This window comes from Dipodomys merriami, unplaced genomic scaffold (genome assembly GCF_024711535.1).
Source record: "Dipodomys merriami isolate MVZ:Mamm:240054 unplaced genomic scaffold, mDipMer1.0.p SCAF_57, whole genome shotgun sequence".
NCBI classification, from domain to species: domain Eukaryota; kingdom Metazoa; phylum Chordata; class Mammalia; order Rodentia; family Heteromyidae; genus Dipodomys; species Dipodomys merriami.
Genome location: NW_027206146.1, coordinates 7,159,290 through 7,184,631, shown reverse-complemented (window position 1 = coordinate 7,184,631; position 25,342 = coordinate 7,159,290). Strand labels below are relative to the sequence as shown.

At 44.1% G+C, this 25,342-nt stretch overlaps 2 protein-coding genes across 2 annotated transcripts; both read left to right on the top strand.

Moving 5' to 3' along the window:
• The first annotated feature begins 508 nt into the window (after window positions 1–508).
• LOC138812855 (sulfotransferase 2A1-like) lies at window positions 509–13,743 on the top strand. Its single transcript, XM_070001078.1, has 6 exons — window positions 509–720; window positions 2,643–2,854; window positions 4,295–4,421; window positions 4,899–4,993; window positions 6,067–6,244; window positions 12,963–13,743. The coding sequence occupies exons 1-6, from the start codon at window positions 588–590 to the stop codon at window positions 13,073–13,075; spliced, it is 858 nt and encodes a 285-aa protein (XP_069857179.1). The 5' UTR covers window positions 509–587; the 3' UTR covers window positions 13,076–13,743.
• A 1,633-nt stretch (window positions 13,744–15,376) lies between these two features.
• Window positions 15,377–23,526, top strand: LOC138812487 (3-beta-hydroxysteroid sulfotransferase-like). The gene is made up of 6 exons (XM_070000420.1): window positions 15,377–15,498; window positions 18,907–19,078; window positions 19,680–19,802; window positions 20,876–20,938; window positions 21,664–21,841; window positions 23,414–23,526. Exons 1-6 carry the CDS (start codon window positions 15,377–15,379, stop codon window positions 23,524–23,526), a joined length of 771 nt encoding a protein of 256 aa, XP_069856521.1.
• Window positions 23,527–25,342: the final 1,816 nt, after the last annotated feature.

The window sequence follows — 25,342 nt, the reverse complement described above, 5'->3', positions numbered from 1 at the left end:
TATTTGGTGTTGCTCAAACCTGCAAGGTCAGCACAAAGAAAGGAAGTCTGAGAAACTCTCTCTGTTCTCAGGAGCCTGAGGAGTCATGGAGATCCATGACACCAAAGATCGTGATTGAGATCCCACAGCTGAGAGAGATCCTGGGGGAAACAGAAAGTCACAAGAAAAATGCACCGAGTGTTCTTAGCAATGAGTTTTGGGTGATGTTAGTGAATTGGACTTAGGACATTGGGCCAGAAGTCCAGCCTCCCTCTGTGCAATTGTTGTGATATCTATACCTATTCCCAAAAGAAAAGATTTGTCAATTTAAGACAAAAACAATAATTTTCCCCCAAGCTTGCTTCCTTCTTCCTCATCTAGTTCAGGTTCCCTGCCGTGAACTGAAAATCCTGCCCCTGAATGATTTTAGAGTTCAAAATACCCTGGTGATGATAACACTGTATATCCCTTTACCAACAACTTAGTTTTGCAATGAAACAACAAGTTAATGATTAACTTTATCACCCAGAATGCCAACCTGGAGGCTGCCACCACCTGTCCAAGTACAAGTGGTCTGTGATCTATAACCAGGCACACAGGACTTCACCATGGCTCAGGACTACATGTGGTACCAGGGCATTCCTTTCCCTTCCGAGGTGTACACCCCTGAATCCATAAAAGCAGCCCAGGAGCTCGTGCTGAAGGATGAGGACATCATCACAGTGACCTACCCCAAATCAGGTGAGCAGATGGGGCTGCGGCTCTGTGGGAAAGGCCAGGCCTGGGCCTCCCTCCCTCCAGCCTCCTGCATAGGGACGGTGTGGTAGCTCATTTGTTTCTTTCCCTTCATGGACGAGTATCTCGCCAGCCCATTTCACAGGGATTGCCATGTGCAAGGTGGGCTGGTGAATATATTGGAGCAATGTGGTAGAGTTGAGCCTATGGCAGAATCAGGCATTTGTGACTGTCTGTGGGGCCAGGGGTGAATGATGGAGGGTGAACTCTGCAGAGCTCATAGAAGAGTCACATCCAGATTTTTTCCCTTTTAAATATTATCCTTTGTTTCATTTTTATTTATTTATTTACTTACTTATTTATTTATTTTGGGTCCGGTCGTGGGGCCTAAACTCTGGGCCTGGGCCCTGTCCCTCAGCTCTTCAGCTCAAGGCTAGCGCTCTACCACTTGAGCCACAGCGCCACTTCCGGCTTTTTTCTTTTTGCTTATGTGGTGCTGAGGAATTGAACCCAGGGCCTCATGCATGCAAGGCAAGCGCTCTACCACGGAGCTACCTTCCCAACCCCTTATCCTTTGTTTTAATGTAATTAATTTATTTAGGTTTATAAAAATGATTTTTCAAGCAGTCTGATGGTGATTCCTGTCTGTAATCCTACTCAGAAGACTGAGGATCTTGGTTCAAAGCCATCTTGGGCAAGAAAGGCTGTGAAATTTTTCTCTCCAATTATCAAATGGAGCTGTTGTTCAAAGTGGTAGAGCACTAGCCTTGAGCAAAGAGTTCAGGGACAGTGCTCAGGCCCCAAGTTCAAGACCCATCATGGACAAAAAAAAAAAAAGCCCAAAAGACGTTTCAGCAGGTGTATCAATGGATTTCAGTGCCACACTGCCCATTTAGCAAGATGAGGCATCTTGATCAATACCATCTCCTCCACATACATTTTGGGACAAGTGTTTCACACTATCAGCATGTGTGCACGTGCCAACTACAGCCCAGGTGTTTTTAATTGGGGTGGTATTTAATAATTGAGCTAAATTGGAGGCTGACATATGAGATATGTTGGCTTTCTCAGTCCATGCATACGGGGAAAAGCTTTTGTATTTTGTTTTTCAATATTAAAAAAAAAACTCTATATCAAGCACTCATTGACATCTTTCCCCTACGCCTCCCCAGTTCTGGGGCTTGAGCTCAGGGTCTGAACATTGTCCCTAAGCTTCTTTTCCTCAAGGCTAACACTCTAAAACTTGAACCACAATCTCATGGACATCTTTTAGATATACTGTAACATTTTTCATTTAGTATATGCCAAACACTTTTCAATTTTTTATTTTTGTGGTGGTTGCAGTACTGGGATTTGAACTCAGGGCCTTGTACTTGCTCACCTTGCTCATTCAGCTGGCACTCTACTACTTGAGCCATATCTCCAGCACCTCTTCTTGTTCTTATATGTTCATTGTTATTAATAAGGTGTTGTACAGAAGGCTTTCCGTTTCATAGGTCCGGTACAGAGTACATTTGGCTTTTGAGCACGTGTCCAGGCCCTGAGTTCAATAAGAAGAATATTCATAGTGGGCAGTAGTTGGGAACTTGCAGAACAGGCTGTAATGGGGGCAGGGGGCTTTGAGGGAGGAGCACCAGGCACTGGGATGGGGCAGAGCCAGCACTGAGCACTCACGGCAAGGAAAATGCACTGAGAATCAGGAGCCAGGAGCAGTGCCAGGGCAGGAGTTCAAGCCCTAGGAGTGCAAATATGCATGTACATGTGCGCGCACACACATACACATACACGAATATGGACATTACATGATCAAACATTGTATGCCAGACAAAGTCTATATCGGTAAGGTTTGTGTTATGTATATTTTACCGTCACGGAATTTATACAATTCAGATAGAAATGAGTGACCTTCATTTTCCTTCTGTCTCCAGGAACCAACTGGATGATTGAGATCCTGTGTCTCATTCACAGCAAGGGGGATCCCGAGTGGATCCGCTCTGTGCCTATCTGGGATCGCTCCCCATGGATGGAGACTGAAGGTGGATTCCAAACCATAAAAGACAGGAAGGAGGCTCCCCCCCTCATCTCCTCCCACCTCCCCATCCAACTCTTCCCCAAGTCTTTCTTCACTTCCAAGGCCAAGGTCAGGCTCAGTGCTCAATAACTGCTACATCAATGCTCCTTTTTTTGTGTGTGTGCCTGTGCTGGGGCTTGAACTCAGGGCCTGGGCCCTGTTCCTGAGATTTTCTTCTCAATGTTAGAGCTCTGCCACTTGAGCTCAGCTCCTTGGTTTTTGTTGGTTATTTGGAGACTAAATGTCTCGCAGAATCTCCTGCTTGGCTTAGCTTTGAACTGAAATACTCAGATCTCGGCCTCCTGAGTAGCTAGCATGACAGGTATGAGCCACGTTTCCAGGCTCAACTGATGCTTTTGAATCTTGAATTCTCAAACACATAGACCTGGAGATGAGGCCAAGCTGTGTTGGCCTTTAGCAGTTTTCCATGGCCCTGAAGTTGTGCTCATCTGCTGAGAGACCTCAGACCCAAGATATGGACCAGTGCAGATGGGCCCTCACAGATGACCTGGGTGCCAGAATCTTCAAAACCACCATTTAAGCTCAACCAGAACTCACAAATCTCCTTTATACACAACTGCTTCCCTGTCTGTTCTTTGAGCTTCATTCCATCAAAAGTGAATATGTGCCACGCACCAGTGGCTCATGCCTGTCATCCTAGCTACTCAGGAGGCTGAGATCTGAGGATCAGGGTTCAAAGACAGCCCAGTCAGGAAAGTCCGTGAAACTCTTATCTCCAATAAACCACCAGAAAACCGGAAATGGCACTGTGGCTCACGTCGTAGAGAGCTAGCCTTGAGATGAAGAGCTGAAGGATAGCACCCAGACCCAGAGTTCAAACCCCACGTCCGGAAAAAATAAAGCAAATACTTTACCTGTGCACCACGGCTCACACCTGTAGTCCTGGCTAGCTGCTCAGGAGGCTGAGATCTGAGGGTTGTAGTTCGAAGTCAGCTCAGGTTTGTAATTGTATGAGACTCCAATTAACGACAAAAAAAACAGAAATGGTGCTGTGGCTCCAAGTGGTAGAGTGAGCAAAGAAGCTCAGGGACAGTGCTCAGGACCAGATTTAAATCCCCATGATTGACCAAGAAAAAAGGAAAATGTGAATAAATAAGCCAGACACCAATGGCTAATAGCGACCACCCTAGTTACTCAGGAGGAGGATGTCTGAATATTGGAGTTCAAATCCAACCTGGGCAGAAAAGTCCAAAAAACTGTTATCTCCAAGGAACCACTGCCAACCTGTCAATGGAGGTATGATTCCAAGTGGTAGAGTGCCAGCTTTGAGAGAACAAGCCCAGAGAGAGTGCCCAGTCCATGAGTTCAAGCCTCAGGACTGGCATGAACAACAAAAGCAATTAGAGTTCTAATTAGGACAATGAGCAGATAGATGGCTTATCCTTTGATATGGATCCTATCATATACAACATGGATATGGAGAGATCAAGGCCTTGAATGTCAGAAAGATGGTAATGATTTTTTCATTTTTGCCTTTTTCCCTTTAAGGTGATCTACGTCATCAGAAATCCGAAAGATGTCCTTGTGTCTGGCTATTATTACTCGGCTGGAGCAAAGTTCTTGAAGAATCCACAGTCTCTGCAGCAGTATTATGACTGGTTCATTGAAGGCAGCGGTGAGTGGCTTGTGAAGTGAAGGGATCTAAACAGTGTGTGTGTGTGTGTTTGTGTGTTTGTGTGTGTGTGTGTGTGTGTGTGTGTGTGTGTGCACCTGCACCTGTGTGTTGGTCCTGGGGCATGAACTCTGGCCCTGGGGACTTTCCCTTGTTTTTTCACTCAAGGCTAGGGCTCGATTTCTGCTGACCCTCAGCTCCGCTTCCATCTTTTTAGTGATTAATTGGGTATAAGCTTCTCAAGGACTTCCTTTCCTTGACTGCCTGAAAAGAGAGCTTCAGATCTCAGCCTCCTGAGTAGCTAGGATGACAGGTGTAAGCTACCAGTGGCTAAATCTATTTTAATTGGTAAATATGCACAAGATTTTTGCCAGTGATACCTGTGAGAAGTAGACAGAGACAAGGGGAAACGTGTGGAGAATATAGACCACATCTGATGTCCAGGAGTTGATTATTTGTCTCTCGTTTCCCACCCTGCAGTGCGGTTCGGGTCATGGTTTGCACATGTCCAGGGCTGGATGTCCATGAGGGAGAGGGAGAACGTGCTGGTGCTCAGTTACGAGGAGCTGAAGAAGGTAACGATCCATTTTCCCTGCACCCCACCCCACTGCCCCCTCACACTGACACACATCTCTCCTTCTTCATAGACCCCATTCCACTGGTCAGACTACACAATACCAGCTACTCAGGAAGATGGCATCTGTGGATTACAGTTCAAAGCCAGCCTGGGCAGGAAAGTCCATGAGACTCTTATTTCCAATGAACCACCAAAGAGCCAGAGTGGAGCTGTGGCTCAAGTGGTAGAGCTAGCCTTGAGCACAAAGGCTCAAGATAGTATGCACACACTGAGTTCATCCATACAACAGACACACACAACTCTCTCTCACACACAGCCATTAACAAAATCTGTGTTCTTCAGAAACCAGCTGTGGTTCACTGTAGTACCTGGTGCATTGATCTTCCTGTGGATAACTGTCAAATTATCACTTGATCATTGTCCAAATGCCTTGCTCTAGGTCTGGGACATCTCCAGCCTCTGTTCTCTGGTTGTGCTTGGATCAAATCCTTCCAGTCCTCCTTCCTATCCTGCTCTCATCCCTCCCTCTTCCCTGTGCCAGAGCCTGCCAGCATCGAAAGGGAATCCTGATTTAGGGGACAAGGATGAGAAAAAAAAGACAGAAGACAAAGGATGGGGTGGGGAGGTTTGCAGCTCAAGACTGCAGCACCGTTGATTTTTAGTTTCCTCCTATATATACTGTTAGAAGAAATCAAGAAGTTGCATAAGGTTAGTATAGTCCAGAAAAACAAGGAATCTTTAGGCTTTTTAAAAACAGAGTGCAATAAAAACATGACAAGGCCAATTGGTTAAATATAAAACAGACTCTACAGACATCCTAAACCAATTCCGGGCACCTAGTGATTTTTAAGTAATCCAGTTCTTTGTATGTGCCTTAGAGTAAGCACAAGGGTTCAGATGACCTTTCCTGTTGAGCTGTACCATAGGCTCCCTACATCCCTGCTCCCAGCTCAGCCTCTGACACATGAGTCTGTCTTGGAGCTTGGCTGTCTGTCTCTTCTTGTCCTCCCTCCAAAGCTCCCTCCTCCTGAGAGTTGCCCTGTGTTCTTGTCCTGCTTTTCTTTCTTGCAGGACACAAGGAGCACTGTGGAGAAGATCTGTCAGTTCCTGGGGAAGAAGTTGAACCCCGAAGAACTGGAGTTGGTCTTGGAGAACAGCTCCTTCCAGGCCATGAAGAAAAACACGATGTCCAATTTCAGCCTGCTGAGCGGGGATTACGTTTCTCCTGGATTCTTAGTTACCAGGAAAGGTGTGGAATCACTCATTGTGGTTTAATCATCTGTCAGAGATCAGGAAGGGAATTCTTGGCTCTATAGTTGTTTTTTTTTAATGTGTGTTAGTCCTATGGCTTGAACTCAGGGCTTGGGTAGTGTTTAATTATTTTTTTAATTTTGAAGGCTGGTGCTCCAGCACTTGAGCCATACTCCACTTCTGGCTTTTGCATGGTTCCTTGGAGAAAGAGTCTCACAGTCTTTCCTTCAAACCTGACCCTCCAATCTCAACCTTTTGACATGCCAGGATAACAGGTGTAAGCCACCAGGACCCAGTGGTTTTTATGTTCTTATTAGTTATTTTTATTTCTTCATATCAGAATAGCTTTTTTTTATTCCATTACTACATTGAAATCCTCTGTTTCTGCTAGGCCTGTGGGGTTTTTTTTAGTTTTTTAATTATCTTTTTCTGTTTTTTATTGTGAAAATAATGTACAGAGTGGTTACAATTACATGGGCAAGATAGTGAGTACATTTCCTATCAAGCATTGTAGCCTCCTCCTTTGTTTACCCTTCCCATCACTTCGCATCCTCCCTCCCCCCCCAATGCTCCCCCACCAAGTTGTAAAGTTCATTTTTGACATGACAAATTGTACTTCTCATTGTTGCGACAGGTCCACCTGTATCCTTTTTTAAATGACTTGTTTTTTTCCCTTCCCCTCCACAAATTATACCAACATCAAATACAGTGAAAGCAGGGGTTATACTATGGGGGAGGGACATACAAAGTAACAAAGAAATAATTTTATAATTGCGGTAGAAACAAATGCATGAAAGAAAAAAAAACATTTAAAATACATATCTTAGGGTTCATTTTCCTAACATCACCTTATCTGACCTTTTCTGCTTGACTCATACATATACTAGATATTGCAAATAAGGGAAATCATCGGACCTATGTTTCTTTGGGCTTGGCTTACTTCACTTAATATAATTTTTTCCAAGTCTTTCCATTTCCTAACAAATGGGGCAATGTCATTCTTTCTGATGGAGGCATAGAATTCCATTGTGTATATATACCACATTTTCTTGATCCATTCATCTACTGAGGGGCATCTGGGTTGGTTCCATATCTTAGCTATGGTAAATAATGCTGCAATAAACATAGTTGTGCTGGTAGCTTTAGTGTGGTCTTGTTTGTAAACATTTGGGTAAATGCCCAACAGTGGGATTGCTGGGTCATAGGGGAGTTCTATGTGGAGTCTTTTGAGGAACCTCCATACTACTTTCCAAAGTGGTTGACCAAGTTTACACTCCCACCCACAATGAAGTAAGGTTCCCTTCTGTCCACATCCCCTCCAGCATCTGTTGTTATTAGAGTTCTTGATTTTTGCCATTCTAACTGGGGTGAGGTGGTATCTCAATGTTGTTTTGATTTGCATTTCTTTTATGGCTAGGGATGTTGAACATTTCTTCATGTGTCTATTGGCCATCCTTCTTTCTTCTTCAGAGAAGTTTCTCTTTAAGCCTTAGCCCTCTTATTTTATTGGGCAGTTGTTTCCTTGAGGATTTGTTGTTGGGGGATTAAATTTTTTGATTTCCAAGTATATTTTAGATATGAGACCCTTGTTCGTTGTGTGGCTAGTGAAGATCTTCTCCCAATCTGTGGTCTTTCTATTGATCTTGCTAGCTATGACCTTTGCCATGCAGAAGCTCTGCAACTTCATGCAATCCCATTTGTCCAACCTTTCTTTGATTTGTTGTGTTTCCGGGTCTCTATTAAGAAAATTTCAGCCTGCGCCAAGGAGACCTAGGGTTTCTCCTATTCCATCCTGTAATGTTTTCAGAGTGTCTGCCTTGACTCCGAGGTCTTTGATCCATTTGGAGTTGATTCTGGTGTAGAGTGATACATAAGGATCTAGCTTTAGTTTTCTACAAGTAGTTAACCAATTTTGCCAGCACCATTTACTGAAGAGGCTGTCTTTCTTCCATTCTATTGTTTTAGCTCCCTTATCAAAGATTAGATGGCTGTAGGTCTGTAGGTTCATTTCTGGGTTTTCAATTCTATTCCATTGGTCCTGAGGTCTGTTCTTGTGCCAATACCAAGTTGTTTTGATTACTATGACTTTATAGTAGAGTTTGAAATTTGGTATTGATATTCCTCCAGCAGTGTTCTTTCCGTTGAGGAGAGTTTTTGCTATTTGGGGTCTTTTATTGTTCCATATGAATTTTTGGATTGCCTCTTCTATTTCCTTGAAGAATGAGGTTGGAATTTTGATAGGTATCACATTAAATTTGTAGATAGCCTTGGGAAGTATTGCCATTTTCACGATGTTAATCTTTCCAATCCAGGAGCATGGGAGTTTTTCCCATTTTCTAAGTTCTGTTTTGATTTCCTTTTTCAAGTTTTTAAAGTTTTCATCATAGAGGTCCTTCACTTCTTTGGTTAAGTTAATTGCTAGGTATTTTATTTTTTGTGGGGCTGTTATACATGGAGTTGCTTTCCTAATTTCAGCCCCACTTTTCTCATTGTTGGCATACAGAAAAGCCATTGATTTTGGGGGGTTAATTTTATACCCTGCTACTTTGCCAAAGTTTTGAATCAGCTTGAGTAATTTGGGAGTGGAGTCTATGGGATTCTTTAAGTACAAGATCATGTCATCTGCAAAGAGGGACAGTTTTATTTCTTCTTTCCCTATTTGGATCCCCTTTATGTCTGCATCTTGTCTTATTGCTATAGCTAGGCATTCTAATACTAGATTGAAGAGAAGTGGAGAGAGGGCTGGGAAGTTGGCTCAGTGGTAGAGCGCTTGCCTTGCATTCCTGAGGCCCTGGGTTCGATTCCTCAGCACCACATAAGCAAAAAGAAAAGGTAGAGTGCTAGCCTTGAGCTGAAGAGCTGAGGGACAGCACTCAGGCCCAGAGTTCAGGCCCCATGACTGGACCCCCCCCCCAAAAAAAAGAGAAGTGGAGAGAGTGGACATCCTTGTCTTGTTCCTGAGTTAAGAGGAAATAGCTTTAGTTTTTCACCATTAAGTATAATGCTGGCTGTAGGTTTGTCATATACAGCCTTTATTGTATTGAGGAATGTCCCATGGATTCCTAATTTTTCCAAAACCTTCATCATAAAGGGGTGTTGGATCTTGTCGAATGCTTTTTCTGCATCTATTGAGATAACCATGTGGGTTCTTATCCTTGCTCCTGTTGATGTGATGAATAATATTAATTGATTTGCGTATATTGAACCAGCTTTGCATCCCTGAAATGAATCCTGTTTGATTGTGGTGTATGATTTTTTGGATGAATTGTTGAAGTCGATTGGCCAAAATTTTGTTGAGAAGTTTTGCATCAATGTTCATCAAAGAAATGGGTCTATAGTTCTCTTTCTTTGATGAGTCCCTGCCTGGTTTTGGGATGAGGGTTATGATAGCTTCATAGAATGTGTTCTGTAGTGAACTTTCTCTTTCAATTTCATTGAAGAGTTGGAGGAGTATTGGTGTGAGCTCTGCTTTGAAGGCCTTGCAGAATTCCGCTGTAAAACCATCTGGTCCTGGACTTTTCTCAGCTGGGAGGTCTCTTCTTGCTGTTTCTATTTCAATGCTTGATAGGGGCCTGTTAAAGATAGTTTAACTCATCTTGGTTTAGTTTTGGCATGTCAATATTTGCTAGGAAAATGTCCATTTCTGCCAATTTCTCAAACTTATTAGCATAAAGTTTTGAGAAGTATTCCCTTAAAATGTTCTGAATCTTGGTTGTTTCCATGGTGATGTTTCCATTCTCCTCTCTGAGTTTATTTATTTGGGTGTGTTCTCTTCTTTTTCTGATAAGATTTGCTAAGGGTCTGTCAATTTTGTTATTTTTTTCGAAGAACCAACTCTTTGTTTTGTTGATTCTTTCTATAGTTTTTTTGGATTCTAATTCATTCAATTCTGATTTAATTTTAATTATTTCTTTCCATCTACTGGATTGGGGTTTATCTTGCTGCTCTTTTTCAAGGAGGTTCAGATGTCTCATTAAATTTTTGATCTCTCCAATTTGTTGATGTAAGAACTCAGAGCTATAAACTTGCCTCTGAGTACTGCCTTTGCTGTGTCCTAGAGGAGCTGGTAATTTGTGTGCTCATTTTTGTTGAATAGCATGAACATTTGAATTTCCTTTCTAATCTCTTCCTTGACCCACTCGTGATTCAGCAGTGTGTTGCTCAGCCTCCAAAGTGTTACCGGACTTTCTTTGGTGGCTTTTGGTGTTGAGTTCTAATTTTATTCCCTTGTGGTCAGAGAGGCTGCAAGGTATAACTTCAATGTTTCTGAATTTGGACAAGTTTCCTTTGTGGCCTAAAATGTGGTCTATTTTAGAAAATGTTCCATGTTCTGCTGAGAAAAACGTGTATTCTGATGCTGCTGGGTGAAATATTCGGTAGATGTCTGTTAAATCTAGTTCATCTATGCAGTTGTTTAGATCTGCGGTTTCTCTGTTGAGTTTTTGCCGAGTTGATCTATCTAGTGGGGAGAGTGGTGTGCTAAAATCCCCAACTATTAATATCTTTGGATCTATGTGGGATTTGAAGGAAAGTAGTGTTTCTTGGATAAATTTGGGTGCTCCGTTGTTTGGCAAATAGATGTTTAAAATTGTAATATCCTCCTGAAGGAGAGATCCCTTAATTAGTATGTAGTGACCTTCTTTATCTCTTCTCACAAATTTTAATTTGAAGTCTATTTTATCTGATATTAGGATTGCAACTCCCGCCTGTTTATGGGGGCTGTTTGCTTGGTAGATTTTTTTCCAGCCTTTAACATTGAAAATGTGTTTGTTTTTACAGGCAAGATGTGACTCCTGAAGGCAGCAGATAGAAGGATCTTGTTTTTTAATCCAACTAGACAGTCTATGTCACTTAATTGGAGAGTTAAGTCCATTAATGTTAAGAGATAGGACTGATAGGTATTTGGCAGTTCCTTCCATGTTATCCACCTTCTTGGGGGCTGGGAAAACTGGGTTCTTCCTATGGTTCTTGGATTCTCAGTTTGGGTGCAGTTTCTTGGCCTTTGTTGTGGTCTTGTTGGTTTTCTATGTGTAGGAAGTCTTTAAGAATCTTTTGTAGGGCTGGTTTGGTCGAGATGTATTGTTTCAATTTTTCTTTGCTATGGAGGGTTTTTATTTGGCCTTCAGTTATGAAGGAGAGTTTAGCTGGGTACAGTATTCTTGGTTGATAGTTGTTTGTTTTTAGGGCATGCCATATATCATTCCAGGCTCTTCTTGCTTTGATTGTCTCTGCTGAGAAATCTGAGGTGATTCTAATTGTTTTCCCTTTATAGGTGATTAATCTTTTCTCCTGGACAGCTTTAAGGATCTTTTCCTTGGTCTGAATTGATCCTGTGTGGATTATGTGACAATGGGATGTTCTATTCTGGTCTGGTCTATTTGGAGTTCTAAAAGCTTCTTGTATTTGAATAGGCCTATCTTTTTGCATGTTTGGGAAGTTCTCTGCTAGGATCCTGTTAAACAAATTTCCTAGACCATTAACTTCTGTTTCTAGGTGCTCCTCTACACCCATTATCCTTAGATTATAGGCCTGTGTTTCTTAACTTTGGTGTCTTCACTGTGGCCTGTGTTTTTGTTTAGCTTTATTGTGCTCCATTTGCACTTCTGTTTTCCTGTTTGGCCATTGCCTGTTCTAATGCATCTCCCTGATGTCGGAATCCTGGTGTTCTTTTCTTTTCTTTTTTTTCTTTTCTCTTCCTTCCTTCCTTCCTTCCTTCCTTCTTTTTTTCTTTCATTCTTTCTTTCTTTCTTTTTCTTTTTTGCCTGTCCTGGGGCTTAAATTCAGGGACTGACCACTGACCACTGTCCCTCAGCTTCTTTTTCTCCATGTTTTTTTTTTTTTTTTGCTCAAGCCTAGCACTCTGCCACTTGACCCACAGCCACTTCTGGCTTTTTCCGTGTATGTGGTACTGAGGAATCAAACCCTGGGCTTTATGCATGCTAGGCAAGCATTCTACCACTAAGTCACATTCCCAGCGTGTCCCCGCCCCCCCCCCCCCCACTCTGTGTTCTGTCTTCTTTGGTTCTCTCTATGGAAGCATTTTCCTCATTGTTTTTAGGGCTGGACAACACCAAATCCATCATTGAATTCACTGATATTCTGGTGTGAAGTTCTTGCTTGGACTGGTGCCGATGGCTCACGCCTGTAATCCCAGATACTCAGGGAGTTAGAATCTGAGGATCATGGTCCAAAGCCCCACAGGCAGGAAAATTCTATGAGACTCTTATCTGCAATTCACCAGCAAAAAGCCAGAAGTGGAGCTGTGTCACAAATGGCAGAGTACCAGCCTTGAGGAAAACAGCTCAGAGATAGCCCCCAGGCCCAGTAATGGCACACCCTCCTGCACCTACACACATGGGCATGTGCGCATGCATGCACACACACGCACACTGTCACACACAAATGTAAGGGAACACCACACCAAAGCCACACATTGACACTCATGTGCACGCCACACATGGGTAGGCACACACCCTTACACACCCACATGTGTACACACATGTGCACTCATGCAGGCACAGGCACACATGCATGAGTGTACACACACACACACACACACACACACACACACACCCATACAGGTATTGACAATTCTCCCCTCTGAGCTCCAGGGTCCTCCACAGTTGCCCAGCAGGGATGGGACAGGGAGGGAGCTGTAGGCCGGGCTGTCTGTGTGCTGGCCCCCTCTGATTGCAGCGTTTCTCCCTGGCTTCTAGGCATAACAGGGGATTGGAAGAACCACTTCACCGTAGCCCAGGCTGAAGTCTTTGAGAAAATATTCCAGGAGAAGATGGCAGGACTTCCTGTGGAGCTGTTCCTATGGGACTAAGTCCAGACTTCTCCATATGTCTGTGGAGACAAAGAGTTGTGTCTCCTTGGGGTCAGGGCATAGAGCTGTCACTTGATTCTGATGGTTACAATGTTCACGCTGTCCATTTGATTCCTTCCTCGATACAAATCTCCATGGTGTCACTCTTGCATTTATAGCACCGCAGTTATTCGGAGGTCTTTCAAAGCCAATCACCAATGGTTACCTAAGTTACTCAGAAGGCTGAGAAATGAGGACCCAGGGTCAAAGCCAACCAGTCAGGAAAGTCTGTGAGACTGTTACCTTGAATGATTCCGTGTGTATGTACACACGCTCATACACACACACACACACATCATTCCACTGATGTTACTTTAAGTGTTTGTTGCTTCACAAACTTGGCCAGGCTAGGACAAAGAAAGGAAGTCTGAGAATCTCTCCCTGCCCCCAGGAGCCCGAGAAGCTATGGAGATCCATAATACCAGGGTCATGGCTGAGATCCTAGAGTGGAAAGAGATCCTGGCGTCAACGGAGGACATTAGAAGAAAACCGCATTGCATGCTCTGGGCAATGATTTTTGGGTGATATTAGCAGATTGCTCTTAGGGCCTTGAGTCAGAAGTCCAGTCTCCCCCCTTTGCAATCATGATGTCCATGCCAATTCTCAAAATAAAAGAATTGTAAAATTAATCCTCAAACTGGTTTTGCTTTCTTCTTCTTGTTGTTTGCTTTGAGTTTTTGGAGGGCAGAAACTTTTTTTTCAATTTTATGCAGGCACACTCATTTATTTGTTCCATTTCTCATTGGCAGAGGCTTGATAGCCCTAGGCAGAAAATTATTACCTATGTCTCTATTATTCAGAGATTTCCCTTCATGAAATTTTAGGTTTCAGGGTTACGCTGAAATCCTCTTTCTGCTAGGCCTGAGTTTCTTAGCTTTGGTATATTCATAATGGCCCAGTGGGGTGTGTGTGTGTGTGTGTGTGTGTGTGTGTGTGTGTGTGTGTGTGTGTGTGTGTGTGTGTGTGTGTGTGTGTGTGTGTGTGTGTGTGTGTGTGTGTGTGTGTGTGTGTGTGTGTGTGTGTTCCACTTATACTTCTTTGTGTTTTCCTGTTTCTTCATTGCCTGTCCTAATGCATATCCCTGATCCCAGAGCCGTGGTGTTCTGTCTTCAGTATTGTCTCCTCTCTCAAAGGATAGTCCTCAGTAATTTGAGGTGTGAACAATACCAAATCCACCATTGAATTCACTGAAATTCTAGTAAAGTTCTTGGCTAAGAACTCACCCCAGTAATACCAGCTACTCAGGAAACTAGATCTAAAGGATCAACTTCAAAGCCAGGACAGGAAGGAAAAGTATGTGAGCCTCTTACCTCTGATTTGATGGTAGCCTTCAGCATAAAAGCTCAGTCCCAATGTTCAGGCTCAGTACTGGTGCATGCACGCATGCGCGCACACCCACACATACACACACATACACACACACACACATTTCTCAGCAATTCTTCCCTCTGAGACCCAGTGGCTGTGGAAGTACCAAGATGGGGAGTCAGGTAGGGCTGGGTCCTTGGTGCGCTGGGCCTCATCTGATCTCAGCATTTCTCTCCAGCCGCCAGGCATTGCCAGGAAATGGAAGAACCACTTCACCGCAGCCCAGAACAAATCCTTGGAGCAAATACTCTGGGAGAAGTGGCAGGACTTCCTTGGAGCTGGTCCCATGGAGCTAATCCCAGACTTTTATCTCCAATAAACCACCAGAAAACCGGAAGTGCCACTGTGGCTCAAGTGGTAGATGTGAGCCTTGAGCTGAAGAGCTGAGGGACAGTGCCTAGGCTCAGAATTCAAGCCCCATTTCTGATAAAAAGAAAAAACAAAAATGCCTTGAGTGCTCTTGCCAATAGCTTTTGTGTGATATGAGTAGAATGATCCTAGGACCTTAAGCCAGAAGTCCAGACCTCACTCTTGACCATTTTTGAGATATCTACACCTATCTCTAAAATTAGGTATTTGTAAATTTCCAAATAAAAAATAACCTTGCTCTCAAGCCTGCTTCCTTCTATTTCCTCTTGTAGTTCAGGTTCCCTGCCAAGAACTGACAATCTGATGAACACAGATTGCCCTGGAATGAGTTCACAGTTGCCCAATAAAAATACTCCATGACATTTGCATTGCATTTTTTATCATTAAATTTGTTTCAAAATGAAATGAAAAAACGTTAATGATGGCTTTCACCACCCAGAATGAAAAACCCAGACTCGGCCACCTCCTCCCCGGTGGCAGTGCATTTTGGCCTGTGACCAAGAGCCAGGCACGCAGGGCTCCTCCATGGCTCACAACTACTTATGGTACCAGGGCATTCCTTTCCCTGCCGTGGGTTACAACCCTCAAGTCATAAAAGCAGCCCACGAGAAGCTGGTGCTGAAGGATGAGGACGTACCCCAAATCAGGTGAGCAGAGATGGACGTAGCTGCGTGCCCTACTCCCCCCATCCTCCCATGTGGGGACGATATAGTATCTCATTTGTTTCTTTCCCTTCTGAAAAGAGGATCTCTCACCAGCCCACTTCACAGGGATTCCTGTGTGCGTGGTGGGTCAGTGAAGGTGTTGGAGAAGTGCAGTAGAGTTGGGCCTATGACAGAATTAGGTATCTGTGACTGTCTGGGGCTGGGGGGTGAGTGACAGAGGAGGAAAGCTGCTGATCTCCTAGAAGAATCACATCCAGTTTTTCCCCTTTATTTTTTTTCTAATTTACTTTATTGTTAGAGAGGTGATATACAGCCGGGTTACACTTACCTACATCTGGTAATAAGTACATTTCCTTTCACACAGCATCTTCTGTTCCCTCGTTCTCTCCCATTCCCTCCCTCCCCTGTCCACCCGAGAGTTGCACAGCTCACTTTCATAGTGTCCAGTGCACTCCACCACTGAACTTTTTCATCATTTGTGTTCTGGTTCTCTCTACCCTTTCCCTACCATCCAATAGATGTGCGGGTGAATACATAAGGTAAAGAATACAGAGCCATCACAAAAAGAAAAAGCACAGTAACAAAAAGCCCTTTGTTCCCATATCTTTAGGATTCATTTCAGAAAGCATATCATTTTATATTCATATGAAGAGGGGCTTTGTTATTCTCTCCTACAGCTCTTTTGATCTCACTGTACAGGAATATCTAGAATGCTGTGCAAAGTGACATATTCCAGAGTGTTTTTGATCTAACTTCTGCATACCAAGGAGATCATGTGTCGTTTGTCTCTCTGATCTTGGCTTCCCTCATTCAACATGATTTGTTGTGGTCCCATCCATTTCCCTGCAAGTTACATAATTTTATTCTTTCTAATGGCTGGGTAAAATTGCATTGCACATAGCTACACATCTATGTGGGGCATCTGGGCTGCTTCCCTCTCTTGGCTATTGTGAATAGTGCGGTGATGACCATGGATGTGCAGGTGTCCTTGTCATATCCTGGCTTATGATGCTCAGGGTACCTGCCTGGGAGTAGTATGGCTGGGTCATAAGGAAGATCTATGTTTAGTTTTTGAGGAATCTCTGGACTGATCTCCAGAGTGGTTGTACTAGTTTGCATTCCCACCGGCGGTGCTGCAGGGTTTCTTTCCCCCATATCCCTGCCAACATTAGTTGTTGTTAGAATTCAAAATGTTGGCCAATCTAACTGGTGTGAGATGGCATCTCAGGATCCTTTTATTCGTATGCTCTTTCAGGACAGGGATGCTGAGCATTTCTGCATGTGCTTCTTTACTCTTCTTACCTCTTCTTCTGAGTAGTCTCTCCTTAATTGCCTTGAGCTCCTTGTATATTATTGGCTATTAGGACTTTCCCTGATATATTCCTGGAAAAGATCTTTTCCAAGTTGGTTGGCTGTCTTTTGTTTGTTATTGTTTTTGGTTTTTTTTGGGTCCGGTCGTGGGGCCTGAACTCTGGGCCTGGGCACTATCCCTCAGCTCTTCAGCTCAAGGCTAGCACTCTACCACTTGAGCCACAGCGCCACTTCTGGCTTTTTTTCTTTTTGGTTATGTGGTGCTGAGGAATCGACCCCAGGGCCTCATGCATGTAAGGCAAGCGCTCTACTACTGAGCCACCTTCCCAGCTCGGTTGGCTGTCTTTCTAGTTTAGTAACTATATCCTTAGTTGGGCAGAAATGACTTATTTTCATGTGAGTTTTTCCTCTTTAAATTTAAATTTTGGTTTCCATGTGATTAATTTATTTAGGTTTTTTTAAAAATGATCTTTCAAATTGGACGAGGTGGCTCACAGCTGCAAATGGTTAAGGTCTGAAGATCACAGTTCAAACCAGCCTAAGCAGGAAAGGCTGTGGGACTCCAATCTCCTATTAACCTCCAGAAAAGTGGAGGTGGTACAGCAGCTGTACCAAAGGATTCCACTGTCAAGCTGCCCATTTTCCAGGAGGCATCTTGATCGATGTTACCCTCCACATACATTTTAGAACAAATGTTTCAGACTATCAGCACGTGTGCACATGCCAACTCGGTCGAGGTGGTTTTCATTGAAGCTCTGTTTAATCATGTAGCTACATTGGAAGCTGGCATATGAAGACATGCTGGCTTTCTCTGTTCCTACATACCTGGAAAAGTTTTTTATTCTGGTGTTTTAGTTTTCTCAATATTTTTAAAGTTCTATATCTAGCCCTCATGGACACCTTTCAAATAAAGTGTAATGCTTTTTTATTTAGTGCATGCAAAACATTGAAGGAGTAACTGTTTATTTCTGTGGGAGGTAGTATTGGGATTTGAACTCAGGGCCTTCTACTCTCTTGGCTTGCCTATTCAGCTAGCAATCTATGACTTGAGCCATATCTCCAGGACCTCTTTTTTGTTCATATAATTTTATTTGTTCTTATTAAGGTGTTTTACAGAAGTCAAGTAATAAGCACATTTGTTTTCGGAAAGTGTGCAGACCATGCCCCAGGACTGGCACAAAAAGAAAACAAATATTCTCTTTAGGTAGTAGTTGGGAACTGGAAACTTCCAGCAAATTCAAGGCAGTAGCAGAACAGGCCCTAATGGAGGCGGCCAGGGGAGGAGCAATGGATTGGGCAGAGCCAGCACAGAGCACACACTGCAAGGGAAATGCTCTAAGAATCAGGAGCCAGGAGCAGTGCAGGGATTTCAGGAACAGCCACGGGGTGGATCCATCCCAACTATCCACAGAGACTCGCTGCTTAACCCCAATAGGCTCTGGGAATAAATGGAGAGTGACGCTGATTACCAATGCTACTGGAAGCACACAAAGGCAGGCCGTCATGAGAAGACAGATGGTGTTTGACTTGTACCATGTGCAAACAACATAGCCGCCACAACCTAGAAGAGACAGGAGAACTATGGGGGCCTGGACAGGAGACAGGGCCAACTATGCACATGTGGATGGCATAGGCTTATAAAATGTTAAGGTATTGTGGTGAGCCAGACTCTGTGACTCATGCTCAGGAGTCTGAGATCTGAGGATTGCAGTTCGAAGATAGACTTGGCAATCAACAACCAAAAAGCAGGAGATAGAGCTGTGACTCAAGTGGTAGAACACCAACCTTGAGCAGAAAAACTCAGGGATAGCCCCAGGCTTGGAGATCAAGCTCTTGGGATCACAGACGCACGCGCGCGCACACACACACACACACACACACACACACACACACACACATATTCTGGTCATGTGTGACCAAAGATTGTATGCTAGACAAAGTTTATATTGGTAAGGTTTATGTTATATATATTTTACCATCAAGATTTTTATGCAATTGAGATAGAAATGGGTGTCAATCCCATTATCTTCTGTCTCCAGGAACCAACTGGGTGGTTGAGATCCTGTGTCTCATTCACAGCAAGGGGGATCCTGAGTGGATCTGGTCTGAGCCATTCTGGGATGGTTCCCCATGGATGGAGACTGAACATGGATCCAAAATCATTAAGGACAAGAAGGAGGGGCCCCCCTCCTCTCCTCCCACCTCCCCATGCAACTCTTCCCCCAAGTCTTTCTTCACTTCCAAGGCCAAGGTAAGTGAGATCTGAGGGTCAGAGTTCAAAGCCAGCCTGGGCATGAAAGCCTATGAGACTCTTATCTCCAAGTCACCTGAAAACTGGAAGAGGCACTGTGGTAGAGCCCAGCCTGAAACAAAACAAGCCCAGGCCTGCAGTTCAATCCCAATGACCGACCAAAAACTAAACTAAAATAAAAAATGAAGAAATAAGCCAGGCAAGAGTGGCTTACACCTGTCACACTAGTTACTCAGGAGGCTGAGTTCTAAGGATCATAGTTCAAAAGCAACTTGGGGAGAAAAGTCTGAGAGACTCCACCAAACAAACATCACATTGGAACTGGAGCTATGGATCAAGTGATACAGCAGTAGCTGTGAGCAAAAAAGCTCATGGACGGTACCCAGGCCATGAGTTCAAGCCTCCAGACTGTCACGCGCACGCGCGTGCACTTATACACAGACACAGACACAGACAGACAGACACACACACACACACACAGAGCAGATCATTGATCTTTCCATACTGGTCACGTCATGTAGAGCTTGGTTGAGGAGAGGTGAAGACCTTGTATGTGGAAAGATGGTCAAGATCTTTTGGTTTTCTTCTTTCTCCCTTCAAGGTGATCTACATCATCAGAAATCCAAAGGATGTTCTTGTGTCTGGCTATCATTTCTGGGGTGGATCAAAGTACATGAAGAATCCACAGTCTCTGCAGCAGTATTATGGTTCATCCAAGGCAGTGGTGAGTGGGTTGTGAAATGAGAGGATCTAAACGTGTGTGTGTTGTGAGTGTGTGTGTGTGTGTGTGTGTGTGTGTGTGTGTGTGTGTGTGTGCTGGTCCTGGGGTTTAAGTCCTTGGCCTGGGCACTTTCTCTTACTTTTTCACTCAAGGCTTTGGCTTTACCACTTGTGCGACACTGCCACTTCCATTTTTTTGTGATTAATTGAAGGTAAGGATCTCATAGACTTTCCTTCCTGCAGTGGTTTAGAACCAAGAGCCTCAGGTGGCAGTTTCTTGAGTATCCTGGATGACAGGCATGAGCCACCGACGCCCAGATAACTATGAGATAGATATATATATAATATCTATATCTATATATATACATATATGTATATGTATGTATGTATGTATGTATTTATCTATGTATGTGTATTGTTTGTAGAGGAACTTAAACACTGGGCCTGGGCACTATCTCTAATGTTCTTTTGCTCAAGGTTGACCACTCTCCCATCCAGGCCCCACCCAGCTTAGCTTCTGAGATCAGACGAGATCCAGCATGTTTGGTTTGGTATGTCCATAGACTCAAGGTGACCACTCTAACACTTGGATATAAGAGTCTCACAGAGTTTGCTGCCCAGGCTAGCTTTGAACTGAGATCCTCATATCTCACCTTCCTGAGTAGCTAGGCCCCTAGCTGAAATAGGATATTTTAACCTGTAAATATGCACAAGTGGGGCCGGGAAGGTGGTTCAGTGGTAGAGTGCTTACATCGCATGCATGAAGCCCTGGGTTCGATTCCTCAGTATCACATAAATAGAAAAAGCCAGAAATGTTGCTGTGGTTCAAGTGGTAGAGCACTAGCCCTGAGCTGAAGACCTGAGGGACAGCGCCCAGGCCCAGAGATTAAGCCCCACGAACAAACAAAAAAAAAAAAACATGCACAAGATTATTGTCAATTATACCAGCAGGAAGCTATGGGGACAAGGGAAAACATGTGGAGATCATAGACCACATCTGGACGTCCAGGAATTGATTATGTATCCCTCATTACGGACCCTGCCTTGCGGCATGGGTCATGGTTTGCACATGTCCAGGGCTGGATGTCCATGAGGGAGAAGGGGAACATGCTGGAGCTCAGTTATGAGGTGCTGAAGAAGGTAACGATCCATTTCCCATGCACCCCACCCCACTGCTGTCCCGTCATCCTGCCTCACATCTCCTCTTCATAGAGCCCAGTCCACCTGTCAGATTTCACAATGCTAGCAACTTGGGAGACTGAGATCTGAGGATTGCGGTTCAAAGCCAGCATGGTCAGGAAAGTGCATGAAACTCTTATTTCCAATGAACCACCAAAGAGCCAGAGTGGAGCTTTGGCTCAAATGGTAGAGTGAAGACAAAGGCTCAGGACAGCACCCACACCCTGAGTTCAACCACACAACAGACACACACAACACACACACACACACACACACACACACACACACACACACACACAGCCATTAACAAAATCTGTGTTGTTCAGAAATCAGTTGTGGTTCACTGTAGTACCTGGTGTATTGATCTTCCTGTGGATAACTGACAAATTATTACTTGATCACTGTCCAAATGCCTTGCTCTAGGTCTGGGACATTTCTAGCCTCTGTGCTCTGGTTGTGCTGCCACAAAGCATAAAATGACATCCCAGTGCTTGGTGCTTGGATCAAATCCTTCTGGTCCTCCTTCCTATCCCTCTCTCATCCCTTCCTCCCTCCCTGCTCCCAGCTCAGCCTCTGTCATAGGAGTCTGTCATGGTGCTTGGCTGTCTGTCCTTTCTTCTCCTCCCTCCACAGCTCCCTCCTCCTGGGAGCCGCTCTGTGTGGTGTCCTGTTTTTCCTTCTTGCAGGACACAAGGAGCACTGTGGAGAAGATCTGTCAGTTCCTGGGGAAGAAGCTGGACCCCGAAGAGCTAGACTTGTTCCTGGAGAACAGCTCCTTCCACGCCATGAAAGAAAATACGATGTCCAATTACAGCATGGCGAACAAGAATAACTTTCCTGTTGGCATCATAATGACCAGGAAAGGTGTGGAACCGCTGTGGTTTAAACAACTGTCAGAGACCAGAAAGGGAATTCTTGATAGATCTCTGCTTTCTGAATTTGGCTTTATGACTTTTCTTTTTTGTCAGTTGTAGAGCCTGAGATCGGAGCCAGGGCGCTGTCCCCGAGCTTTTTTACTCAAGGCTCACACTGTGCCACTTTGAGCCACAGCGCCACTTCGGGTTTTCTGGTGGTTCACTGGAGATAAGAATCTCATGGACTTTCCTGGCTGGGCTGGCTTTGAACCACCATCCTCAGTTCTCAGTAGCCTGAGTAGCTAGGATGACAGATGACAGCCCACCAGTGCTTGGCTGGGTTTTAAAAATGTGTAACAAGGGCTTGAACTCAGGGCCTAGGCACTGTCCCTGAGGTTTTTTTGTTGTTTTTTTCTTTAGAAATTTTTGCTCAAAGCTGGCCCTCTACCACTACAGCCACAACTCCACTTCTGGATTTTTAGTGGTTCACTGAAGAGAACAATCTATCTGACTTTTCTGCCCAGAGCCTCTATCCTCAATCTCAGCCTTTTGCATCACCAGGATGACAGGTGTGAGCCACCAGAACCCAGCTGTCTTTATTTATCTACTAGACATTTTTATTTCTTCATCTCAGAATAGCTTTTCAATTCCATTGCCCATCTAATAATTGAAAGATTTTTTTCTTTGTCCATATACCTTTAAGCTCTGTGTCCATTCTGGATAATTACCCTGCATCCAATGAACACTTGCTGAAGATTCTCTCCCAGTCTGAAAATTGCATTTGTTTTCTTGTTCTTGTTTTTGTGACTAAGAACTTTTATGATTTTTTCCAGTCATATTCATCCATTTGTTGTATTTTTTATTGGCTTAGGCTTTAGAATCATGTATATCTCTACTATCGAGAGATTTCCCTGTGAAATGAAAGGCTTAGGGACCACAATGAAATCCTCTGGTTCTGCTAGTCCTGTGTTTCTTAGGTCTGGTGTCTTGCTTACTCGTGTTCCATTCTTACTTCTTTCTACCTTCCTGTTTCTTCATTGCCTGTTTGCATGTACCTCCTAGACCCCTGAACCCTGGTGTTCTGTCTTCAGTTTGATCTCCTCTATGGCAGGATTTTCCTCAGAGGTTTGAAGCCTGGGCAACGCCAAATCCATCTTTGAATTCACTGAGATCCTGGTAAACTACTTGGCTTATCAGTCTCTGGTGGCTCATACCTGAAATCCCTGTCACTTAGGACTTTGAGATCTGGAGATCAAGGCTCAAAGCCAGCCCAGGCAGGAAAAGTCTGTGAGACTTTTATCTCCAATTCACCAGCAAAAAGCCAGAAGAGGAGCTGTGACTCAAGTGGCAGAGTACCAGCATTGAGCAAAAAGACTCAAAGACAGTGCTCAGACCCACTATTGGCACACAGAGACACAGACACACAAATACGCATGCACACACACATGCACATACAGTTCTAGATGATTCTTCCTTCTGAGTTCTAGTGTCACAACAGGTGCATGGCTGGGCCCAGATGGGGAGCTGGTGGGCTGGGCCATTCCTGCCCCAGCTGATCTCAGCATTTCTTCATGGCTTCCAGGCATTGTGGGAGACTGGAAGAACCACTTCACTGTAACCCAGGCTGAAGACTTCGACAAAATATTGTGGGAGAAGATGGCAGGATTTCCTCCAGCGCTGTTCCCATGGGACTAAGGTACAGACTTACCCCAGTGTCTGTGGACACGAACATTCGTGCCTCTGTGAGGCACCTGATTCTGATGGTGGTACATTTGATCCCTAGCCTATTAAAAATCACTATGGTACAACTTTTCATTTATAGCATCACAGTTATTATCAAAACTTATAAAGCCAGGAGACAGTGGCTTCTGCTTTGACATTGTAGCTACTTAGGAGGCTGAGATCTGAGGATCCAGGTTCAAAGCCAATAAAGAGAGGAAAGTCAGTGGGCCCCTTATTTCCAATGAATTAGCAAAAGTCTGGGAGTAGAACTGTGGCTCAAGTGGCAGACTGCTGTCTTTGAGCAAAAAAAGCTTAAGTACAGTACCTAGCTCCTGAGTTCAAATCCCAGGACATTCTCTCTCTCTCTCTCTCTCTCTCTCTCTCTCTCTCTCTCTCTGTCTCTCTCTCTCTCTGTCTCTCTCTCTCTCTATGTCTCTCTGTCTCTGTCTCTCTCTCGGAAACACACATAAACACACACACACACACACACACACACACACACACACACACACACACACACACACCATCCCAGTGATGTTACAGGAAATATTCGGTGTTGCTCAAACCTCTTTCAGTCAGGACAAGGAAAGGATGTCTGAAAAACTCTCCCTGCCCCCAGGAGCCTGAGGAGCAATGGAGATCCATGACCTGGGGGATCATGGCTGCCATCCTGGAGTAGAGAGAGATCCTGGGAGAAGCAGAGGAAATCAGAAGAAAAATTTAATGAGGATTCTTTGCAATGATTTTTGGTTGATATTAGTGAATTAAACATAGGCCCTTGAGCCAGAAGTCCAACCTCTCTCTGCAATTTTTGTGATATCTACACTGCTTCTCAAAATAAGTATCTGTAATGTTTTTAATTAATGAAACCTACCTTCAAGCCTATTTTTTTTGTAGTTCTGGTTCCCTGCTGTGAAGTAAAAACTAGATGAGGACAGATCACCTTTTGAATGATTTCACATTTGCCGAATAAAAATCCCTGGTGACAATCACACTGTGTTGTTGTTGTTGTTAATTATCAAATTATTTTTTGCAGCAAAATGAAAACAGTTACTGATTGCCTTCACCACCAGGATGACAACCAAGACTCTGCCACCATCTGCACAGTGGCAGTGGTCTGATACCAAGGGCTAGGCACACAAGACCTGCACCATGGCACAGGACTATGTGTGGTATGAGGGCATTTTTTTCTCACTTGTGGGTTTCAACCCCAAAACCATAGAAGCAGCCCATGAGAAGTTCATGCTGAAGGACAAGGACATCATCATGGTGACCTATCCCAAATTAGGTGAGCCGATAAGGTCGCGGCTTTTTGAGAAAGGCCAGGCCATAGCCCCTTTCCCTCCTGTTTTTCCCATGTGGACCTTGTACTAGTAGCTCATTATTAAAGACCTGTGGTCCAGGTGGTAGAGTGTCAGTCTTGAGCACAAAAGCTCAAGGACAGCAGCCAAGGCCCAAGTTCAAGCCTCTGGATTGGCACGCGCGCGTGAACACACATACACACACACACACACACACACACACACATACACAAAAGTTTTTGAGGAATCTCCATTGCATATTAAAATGAAAAGGATGACTTCGAGGTTACTTTGAGGGATGATTTCACATAAAAGCATCATCTTGGTCCATAGTTGGGAACTGGAAAGCTTCCGGTAAATACAAGGAACTGGCAGGCCAGGGATCCTGTATGAAGGATCATTCACTTGACCACAGGAAAGTCAGTCAGACCTTGGCTTAGCTGGAAGTTCCTTCACCCCAGGTGGAGCATTCCATTGTCAGTCTGGTC